At 55.8% G+C, this 9,682-nt stretch overlaps 1 protein-coding gene across 2 annotated transcripts; it reads left to right on the forward strand.

Annotated features, from left to right (window-relative positions):
* The first annotated feature begins 737 nt into the window (after positions 1-737).
* R3HCC1 (R3H domain and coiled-coil containing 1) lies at positions 738-8,940 on the forward strand. Of its 2 annotated transcripts, none has more exons than XM_070794926.1 (8): positions 738-875; positions 1,214-1,341; positions 1,757-1,894; positions 3,417-4,023; positions 4,865-5,037; positions 6,137-6,207; positions 7,562-7,657; positions 8,627-8,940. In XM_070794926.1, the coding sequence occupies exons 1-8, from the start codon at positions 753-755 to the stop codon at positions 8,761-8,763; spliced, it is 1,473 nt and encodes a 490-aa protein (XP_070651027.1). In that variant the 5' UTR covers positions 738-752; the 3' UTR covers positions 8,764-8,940. The 2 variants fall into 2 exon arrangements, with proteins under 2 accessions (XP_070651027.1, XP_070651028.1); XM_070794927.1 differs by having other exon boundaries at positions 1,784-1,894.
* The last annotated feature ends 742 nt before the right edge of the window (positions 8,941-9,682 follow it).

A 9,682-nucleotide genomic window follows, 5' to 3' on the forward strand; every position in this document is an offset into this window, starting at 1 on the left:
CTTCTCCCAGCCTGCCTTTTAAGGGTCAGCCTCCTTGTGACCTTTCTTGTATCCTACTGCAGGGCCCACTCAGACTGTCCCACCCCTGTACTAAAACTAACTAAAACCCTGTACTAACCTGGGTTTTTAATAACTCAGGGCCCTGCTTGTTTCAGGATGATCAAAGGCTTACATTTCAGCACCTCCCAGGGAAGAGGAGGATTTCAGCCCTGGTCTCCTTGATTATAATAAGCCCATCTCATGGCTGTCTGATGACAAGAATTTCAAGCCCTATTTAAGGCGAGTGCTGGAGTTATTTTAGATGTAGCAAGTTCTGCAAATCACCATTCTAGTGGCTACCACGCCCTGTTATCCACAGGCTAGTACACCTTGTCAGTGACGCTGTGCTGTGAGTTGGACCTCTTTGCAGCTTCCATCGATAAGGGCCAAAGGGCGATGAGATTCTTGGTGTCCAGAAACTTCCTATGTATCCCTCTCTTATGTCCCTAGGGAGGGGATCAATGAACTGTAAAACCTGGTATCCCCATGACCTAGCATGTAGGAGCTACTCCAAACGATTTCCCGAATTTAATTGATCCTAGGAGACAGTGTAGGGTTTCCCAGGTGACTCAGTGGTAAAGAGTCCGCCTGCCAATGCAGGAGACTCAGAACACACGGGTTCGATCCCTGGGTGGGGAACATCCCTTCTCAAGTGACCTGTGGTCTCAGGGGCAAAATGAGTCAATAAAGAACACGCCTCTGCCGTTGGGGTGATGCCTCCCCCGGGCCGCGCGGTGGCGCTGCAGCTCCGCGAGGCCAGGGTGGTTCTGGGGCTCAGAGGCGCGCAGGCTTCTGGGGACCCTAGAGCTGCGGCGGCGACGCGCGGGGCGGCCGCTGTGAGTGCGGCGGGCGGACCTCGGGGCAGGTCGCTCCGATCGCTCGCGGTCAGACTCGTGCTCCTCCGGGGCCTCTAGCTCGCGGGCCGGGAAGAATCGATCGCGCCCGCGGATCGGGCCCGAGGCAGCAGGGCGCGGACCTGGGGACGGCGAGAGCGACCGCATCGGGGGCCGGGTGACCCCTCCCTGCCCCACCACGGCCCTGCCGGGGACCCTGGGCACGACCCTTACCCTCCTCGGAGCCCGGCCCTTCTCTGATCGGAGGAGAGACCGTGTCCTCGGTCGTGGAAGGGGCCGGGTTCTGTGCTCTGATCGCGGCGGTGTCGCTTGCCCCGCAGGCTCTCCCACCTGTCACCCTGGCCCTTCTCTGCTTGGACGGCGTCTTCCTCTCCACAGCCGAGAATGACTTCGTGCAGCGCATCCAGGAGGAACTGGACCGCTTCCTGCTGCAGAAGGAGCTGTCAAAGTAAGCCGGAGTGAGGATGGCGCTCGCTCTGCCGCTGGGAAGAGCAGTGTTCGCCCCTAGCCTCCTTGCCCCTTTTTGTCCAATGGTGCATCTAAAGTAACTGGGCTCGCAACTGGCTCTGATCTTGGCCTTTAGGTCTAATAATCTGCTGTCAGGCCTCTCCCCGCTGCATCTTTCCTGGGTAACACCAAGCATCGCCTGAGATGGAAGAGCCCACCCCTGGAAGGAGGATGGGGCAAAGTAGTTCCCCGTCATACCCTCTATGGGCAGGTCCATTGCAGTCAGCCTGGGACCCCAGGGGGCAGAGCGAGCCTAGGTTCAAGCCACCGTTAAACCAGGAATGGACTCCGTGGGGGTCAGACCTGGGGGCTGCTCCTGGAGCTCCTGCTCTGCTCTCCTTCCCATCCCTCCCCAGGGTCCTCCTCTTTCCCCCACTCTCCAGTCGGCTCCGGTACCTGATCCACAGGACAGCAGAGAATTTTGACCTTTTGAGCAGCTTCTCTGTTGGAGAGGGCTGGAGGAGGAGGACGGTCATCTGTCACCTGGACATCAGGTATGTATCCTGCCGCCTGGGAGGCCCCTCGTTGGTTCTCCCCCGGGGGTGGTCTGGTGAGCTGGTCAGCCTCTGGGAGGGAATCAGGGCTGGGTGACCCCCTTTCTCCCCAGTTTCTGTTGCTTAGAGTCAGTGCTGCCTTCTGCTCAGCAGGGGAGTAGAGGTGCATTGTTGATGAAGTTCCTTTAGCAAAGTCAGCTTATGCACGTTGGGCCAAAAGAGAGAGGGCTGTTTAAACAGTGGGGATGTCCACCCAGCATTGCTCTCAGGGAGCTTGGGCCCTGCAGAGGCCATGGAACGTGAGAGCTCATCTAGCACTTCGCTCACCTGTCTCCATGTACATCTTGAAGGATTTTATCATAATGCCTATAATCCTAGCTTTCAAAGTTACATACTTTTCTCTTTTTTTGATCTGTTTTAAACTTTTTATTTTGTGTTGGGGTGCAGCCAATTAACAATATTGTGATAGTTTCAGGTGAACAGCAAAGGGACTCAACCACACATAGACATGTATCCATTCTCCCCTAAACTCCCCTCCCATCTAGGCTAACACATAACATTGAGCAGAGTGCCGCATGCTATACAGTAGGTCCTTGTTGGTTATCCATTTAAAATATAGCAGTGTGCACATGTCCATTCCAAGCTTCCTAACTATCCCTTCCGCTCATCCCACTGTGTGTGTGTGTGTATGTGTGCTAAGTCCCTTCAGTCACGTCGGACTCTTTGTGACCCCATCTGATTATCAGCCATTCAAAAGAATGAAACAAGCCCTTTGCAGCAACACAGCTGGACTTAGAGATTGTCATCCATGTTACTGCAAATGGCATTGTTTCAGTGTTTTGAATGGCTGATAATGGGATGGGGTCGCAACGAGTGGGACATGATCTGTCTGCAGTACAGGAGAATTGGGTTCGATCCTTGAGTCGGGAGGATCCCCTGGAGCAGGAAACGGCAACCCACTCCAGTAGTCTTGCCTGGAAAATCCCATGGACAGAGGAGCCTGGTGGGCCACAGTCCATGGGGTCGCAAAGAGTCAGTCACAGCTGAGCTACTAACACACACACATACAGACTGTCCTACAGAGTGAAGTAAGTCAGACAGAGAAGGAGAAATATCATATGATATCCCTTATATGTGGAATCTAAAAAGAAATGATACAAATGAACTTACTTACAAAACAGACTCACAGACTTAAAGTTACATACTTTTCTAATAACATAGTTTCTGAATGCTAGTTACTCACCGCACCCTGTAGCAAGTGGACTCAGCTGTCTCATAGTCGGTTTATAACACTAGAGGAAGAGTTGACCTCGATTTATAACACTAGAGGAAGAGTTGACCCTTTGTGCTTGTTCAGGGCATCCCCTCTGATGGCTCATTAAGTTATTTTCCAGGGTCACTGTGGCTTTGGTTTTTGCCTGAGACTGGCTCAAGAGCCTCAGGCCTGAATGGCAGATAACTCCAATAAACCATTCTCCTGGGGCTCAAGCACCCCTCTGATCAGTGCCTGCTCCTACTCCAGGTTACCCAGTTCAGACGGATTCTCTGGCCCCTGCCGCCCTCCTGCCTCCCACCCTAGCAAGTACCGAGGTCCTCGGAAGCCCACCGCAAGCCAGGGAGCGGCTGCTGGTCCCCCAGGGGTGAGGGCCGGCCGGTGGCATCGTGGACGCAAGCCGGACCAGGCCTTGTATGTGCCCCGGGTGCTGCGCCGGCAGGAAGAAGGAGTGCTGCCCGCTCCTACAGAGCTCCAGGGAGATGCTCCAGCTGGCGGGCTCTCAGAAGAACCAGGAGATACTGGTGCTGGGAACCCCATTGCCGATCAGGAACTTCTCGTGTCGGTGACTCAGGCCACAGAGGACCAAAAAGGCCCTGGTCAAGGCTGTGAGAAAGAGTTGCTGCCAGACCCTTTGGCTGCTGAACCCTCAGAGTCTGAGAGCCACGCAGGGACCGGAGACAGGTCGGAGTCAGCCGCACAGCCGGAGCCCGGGCTGCAGCTGGACTTGGAGGAGGGAGATGGGACTGAGCTGGAGAGAAGCCTGGCAGCAGAGGAGGAAGTGGAAGAGGAAGAGGTGGAAGAGGAGGGACCAGGCAGCTGCCCCGAGGACGATTTCAGTGAACTGCTGCAGGAGGTGATGAGGCTCTTAAGCCCGGAAAAGGGAGGGTGGAAGTGAGGTGGGTGTAGTCAAGGGTGGATGGTGCAGAGGGTCAAGATATATGGGGGTGCGGGTGTTGAGTGATAGCAGTCCCTTAGAAGACCAGTACTCAGAGGGGAGGAGGCTCAGGATCTGGGGTCAGGGGTGTGGATTGGATCCCACCTCAACCAGGTTATTTGGCTTTTCTAAGTTTCAGTTTCTTCCTCTGAAAAAATAGCAGGTGCTAATACACACTTCCCAAGGGAACACAGTGCTTCAGAATGCACTACAGACACTGGTCATGAAAATTACTCTTCTGCCTGAAGCTTTGTCTTACAAATCTCTTGTCCTGGGAACCCTGTGTCTGCCCCTGAGCCTGGCTGCGGTGTCAGTTGGGAGGGCAGGCAGCCTGTATCGCTATTTTACAGATGAAGGACACCAGAAAGCCTTGCTCATCATCACTTCGTTAATGAGAAAAGGAAAGATCCTGGGCCTGCCTAGCTCCACCTCTTATTGACTGCAACTTGGGGCAGAATTACTTAATTCTTTGGCTTAGTTTACCCATCTGTAAAGTGGGCCTACAGACTAGAGTTTTGGGGATTCTGTGAAACACAAAGTGTGTTAGTGTCAGTCACCCAGCGGGGACTCCCCTAAAACATGTTCCTCCATCTCGTGGCCCAGTCTGCCATACTGCTATCTTTCCCAGACTCCTGTCTGGGTTCCTCACCTCTGTGTCAATGCAGAAGCCTGTGGGATTCTCAGCGTGGGGTTTTGAGAGCACTCCCTCGGAGTCTGGTGTATCCAAGCTCCCCTCACTAAAGGGTCTGATCTCTCGCAGATAACGAACAACCTGACCCAGAAGGAGATTCAGGTAGAGAAGATCCACGTGGACACATCATCCTTTGTAGATGAGCTGCCTGGAGAGAAGGATTTTGCGCACGTGGTGGAGATCTATGACTTTGAGCCGGTGCTCAAGACTGAGGACCTGCTGGCTACCTTCTCTGAGTTCCAGTGAGTGCTGGAGAGGCTTTGGGGTGGGGATGGAGGGTGGGGAGAGTGCTTTCTTTCTGGAGAGGAGCTAGGACAGGGCTTTGTGTTGGGGACGCTTGCCTGCTCCTCCTTCAGTGTCCAGAAAGAAAGGCAGAAAGTAGGTGTGGTTGCTCTGGGTGCCATGCTCCCGGGCAGTTCAGCTTGCTGGCTGTGACTGTGCGGAGGAGGATGACAGCTGAGTTTGTGGACAGCTTTTGGAGGCTCAAAACCTGGTCCTGCTGGCCCAGGCAGTGGACCTCCAGCCTGGCCCCCAGCATGCTCACATGCCAGCCATGACCCTGTGGGCCCACTGCCTCCCCCTGCTTCACGGCCAGCCGCCCAGTTGGAGAGTCAGCAGATGGAGGGCTACCTCCATAGAGGAGCTCTTTCCGGGATGAACGGGGCTTGAGTAGCTCTGGGGCAGAGTCTGCTGGAGAGGGGAGAAAAAGTGAAAAAAAGACTTCTCCCGTCTCCCCAGATTCCTTTGATCCAAATCCAGTCTTTTCTCCTTTCTTTTTTTTTCTCCATACTTGTTTTCTTTTCTCCAGTCCCCCTTCTAGGGCTGGGCCAGACCGGGGCCATTGGAGGCTTCCTCATCCACAGAGGAGCCCCAGGCCCCAAGACTGCTTTGGTCTCCCACAGGCCCCAGACTCAGGAGTGCTTTCCCAAGTGGCAGGAAGAAAGTCAGGACAGTTTCATTGACATGCTTGTAGTATCAAGTCCTGTCCTCACCATGAAGCCCTTTGTCTCCAGCCTCAAGCCCTACGCCCTTGGCCTGGGGGGACCACGTCTGTGAGGGGCCCTCTTCACCCTTGGCCTTGTACTCTACAAGCTTGCAGTCCTGACTTCCTCAGTTCTAGGAGTCAGGGGCCCACCAGATCTCAGAGGTGGGGCATGTCTTTCTGAAGTTGTCGTATGGTCTTCAGGGCAAGTCTGCCCCCGATGGTCATCTCCTTCCTAGAGGAGATGAACTTGTCTTGGGCTTGGTGTATTTGAGGACTGGAGGGGGGAGGGTCTTCCTGCAGCAGGAGGGGTTTTCCGCATTCACTCTCCTCGTCACTCTGTCTCGTCCCTGGCACAGAGAGAAGGGGTTCAAGATCCAGTGGGTGGACGACACGCATGCACTCGGCGTCTTCCCCTGCCCAGCTTCAGGTAAGGCAGTGCGTGGTGGCCTGGCTCCTCCTCTTACTGCTGTTGGGAAGGGAGGGAGCCTCGTTTCCTGGGGTGAGGATCCCCCAGGTCAGGGTGCAGGCTGCCCTAAGCTGATGGACTGGCAGGGAAGTTCCCAGCCACCTAATCGGAAAGTCCAAGGGGGCGGAGTGGGCACTGGGCCAGGAAGCTCACACCTCTTCATCCTTGCGTCTTGAGTTCAGAGGTTTCAGATTCGGGTGGCCTCCACATCCTAAATGAAAGCATGTGAAGGTGCCATTTTTACAGATCAAAAACATTCAAATACTGGTGGGCCTTTCCTGGTAGTCGAGTGGTTAAGACTCCAGGCTTTAATGCACAGGGCATGGGTTCAATCCCTGGTCAGAGAAATAAGATCCCACATGCCATGCGGCACAGCCAGAAAAAAAAAAAAAAAAAAAGCATTCAAGTACTGGCAGGTTCTTATGGTTTGAGCAGATGTGTTCTCATTCCATTTAGATTAGAGCCTCAGGAGATAGGTGAGATGACTCCATTTTACAGATGGAGAGACTGAGTTCCCCGATGTCAGTGTCCGATCAAGGTTATGAAGCCTCTAGTCAGTCGTCAAGGCCGGGGAGGCCAGCTAGTCTCCTGGCTGTCATTCCGGTGCTGCTCCTCCCTCTCAGCATTTTCCTGCACTGCCCCTGACACACCGCTGCACAGTTGGTGTATATTTATAAAGAGTCAGTCCCCGGCCCCCCTTGACTGGGCTTCGCACAACCACGGGCTCTGAACACAGAGTGGGGAGTGACCATGGCTGGTGTGGGCCCAGTCTTCAGGAGAGCCTAAACTTTTAGGGATGGGGGACAGTGTCTGGGCAGCAAGAGGCCTGGGGCCAGGTAGGGGCTTCAGCCCCAGAGAGGGAGCCACTGAAAGGTGGGGGCTGGGGGAGGCCCTCCCGGTCCATGGAAGGGATTAGCATTGGGCTTGGCATGTCCACGGCTGCCTTCTGGGCTCTGTCAAGCTGGCCAGGAGCCAGGGGCAGGCCTCGGGCTTTGGAAGGCTGGGGCCTGCCTCTCCTGATGTCAGAACCACAGGCTCACCATGTGGCTCCCGCCCCCCGCCCCACCCCCCAGGGCAGGAGGGTAGAAGTTGGGGCATGGGCCCTCCATCTGAGAGCATGGCAGCCCTGTGCAGGCCTGCGAGCTCCAGGGGAGAGCGAGCTGATGGGGCAGTCCTGTCCCTGAGGTTTGGATGGGTGGTTTGGATGGGTGTCAGAAGCGGCTGCCTGGGCTTTGGGGTGACATGTGTGTTCCTGGGTCCTGAGGAGGCCTCAGCAGGAAACGCGGATGGCTCCAGACCTGCTTTCTTTCCTTAGCTGCCGAGGCCCTGACCAGGGATTTCTCCACACTGAAGATCCGGCCCCTGACGCAGGGAGCCAGGCAGTCCAAGCTGAAGGCCCTGCAGAGGCCAAGTAAGGGAGGCGGTGGTCTGGGTGGGAGGGCGGCTTGAGTGTGGATCTACCCTCTGATTTACTTCCCTCTAAAGTTCTCTGCTTTCTGGCCCCTGGGCTGCAGTGACCCATGGGGTGGTCCTCGCCCACCCCAGGGGTCCTTTCAGGAGAGCTGTCTGCCAGCTGCCCTGTCCCAGGCTTGCCCTCCATTGACACCTCTTGGGAGTCTGGTTTGGGATGCAGAGGCAAAGATTGGTCTTTGTGTCCAGCCGGGGAAGCCATGCTTTGCTGTAAGGTATACAGAGCTTGGCCTTGGGTGTGACCCTGACACTGGCACTCCCTTAAATCGGCCTTGAGCAGGTCACTGGATGTATGTGAGTCGGTCCCTTTCTCTGAGATAAGCGTTGGAGTGAATGAGAGAGCCTGGCGGACGTGCCCCCGCAGTGGTGAGAGGCACACAGAAGGTACCACGTAAATGATGGCTCCTCCCCTTTACTGTCCTCCTTCCAGGGAGCACAAGGGGGCTTTTAGGGGCCAGTTTCCCATGGCTGCAGAGCAGTGGCTGGCTGGCAGAACTGGCCTAGAGAAGCCTGCTGAGGCCATCCACATTCTTGTGGATTACATGGTCTTTGTCCCAGACTTCTTAGGGACGATAAACATCCTGGCTGTTGATCCAAGAGCTCCAGATGTCCCTTCCTGGTCTGCTTGCCCTCTCAAAGGGCCCCTGCAAGGCAGGGAGGTGGACAGGATTAACGCCACCCCTGCCCCCGACAGAAGGAGAAACAGGGAGGGCGGGGAAAGATGGCAGGGTAAGTCAGGACCCCACGTGGGGCCAGGAGCCCTCGGTGGCCCCTCTCACCAGCATCAGGCCACAGAGGGTGCAGCCAGGCCTCAGGGGTGGGCTCTAACTGCCTCCGACGCTGCTGTGTCACCCAAGGAGAGGCCACAGCCTTGAATTCAAGTCCCCATCCCATGGGGCTTTCCTTTCAGAGCTTCTGCATCTCGCGAAGGAGAGACCACAGACAAATACAGCCGTGGCCCGGAGGCTGGTGGCCCGGGCCCTGGGGCTCCAACACAGAAAGAAGGAGCGGCCTGCAATGGAGCCTCCTGCCGTTCTGAGGCCCTGAGAGGCCCAGCCCGCCTGGATCGAGCTCCCCAACCCAGCTCGGGCCCCAACACCACAAGCCTTTACACACACCGGAGCAACCCTGAGCCATCCTTGGAGCATCGCTATGAGGCGTGGTGGGCTTTAGTTTGGTCTAGTTTCTGAAGCTGAGTAAAAAATAAAAATTGAAGAATTGTAACATGATTGCTTCAAAATGTAATGGTCCGCAGTGGAACACTAGGGGGCGCTGTTTGCCTCCCATTGGAGACCTAGGGCTGCTGATGAAGAAGCTGGTTGCTTTAGGTGACTGACCTCAAACCAGCTGGGCCTCCAAGGCATTTTTGAACAGAGCCTGCTGTTTGTGGGTGTAGGTTGCACCTGTTGTGTGACATATGCCCAGTCTCCCCCAGAGCAACTCTGGGCTATTGGCCATGCTGAGACACCCCCTGCCTCTGCTGTGTACTGCCGTATTACCAGTGGTGTGGGTTACAGGGGTCCCTGCATAAATAAACATGAACTCGCCTCGAGGTGAAATCTGAAATGCCCTCTGAGTTCCCTCCCCTTGCAGGAATGGGTGGGAGGGCAGCTTTGTGGGGACAGGGTCCCAGTACACTGGTCTTTCTGGTTTGAGTGGAGCTGGTGACGATCCTGGCCCTCTGAGGTCATCATGGACCCCATGGCCCAGGTTTGCTGGGCCACAGCCCACTGTGACACAGAGGGAGCCCCGGGCCTGGCTGGATTGGGGTTCACTCTCACTGTGCCCTGGGGACTTGGGGTCAACCCTCACTACACCTCGGGGAAGAGCGTGGGGCCCTGATCTCCTTCATCGTCCCTCCCCCAGAGACCAGCCCAGGCGCTGCCCTTTGGGGAAATTTCCTGAGGCTGAAGGCTGGATGTCCTATCTGATCCTCACGCAACCATGGTGCCCCTAACACATTTCC

Source organism: Bos indicus, chromosome 8, assembly GCF_029378745.1.
Source record: "Bos indicus isolate NIAB-ARS_2022 breed Sahiwal x Tharparkar chromosome 8, NIAB-ARS_B.indTharparkar_mat_pri_1.0, whole genome shotgun sequence".
Taxonomy (NCBI): domain Eukaryota; kingdom Metazoa; phylum Chordata; class Mammalia; order Artiodactyla; family Bovidae; genus Bos; species Bos indicus.

Coding starts and splice junctions, on each gene's coding strand:
- R3HCC1 (XM_070794926.1), top strand. CDS start 753: ATGCCTCCCCCGGGCCGCGCGGTGGCGCTGCAGCTCCGCGAGGCCAGG. Junction 876..1,213: donor CGACGCGCGGGGCGGCCGCT/GTGAGTGCGGCG, acceptor CTTGCCCCGCAG/GCTCTCCCACCTGTCACCCT. Junction 1,895..3,416: donor ATCTGTCACCTGGACATCAG/GTATGTATCCTG, acceptor CTCCTACTCCAG/GTTACCCAGTTCAGACGGAT.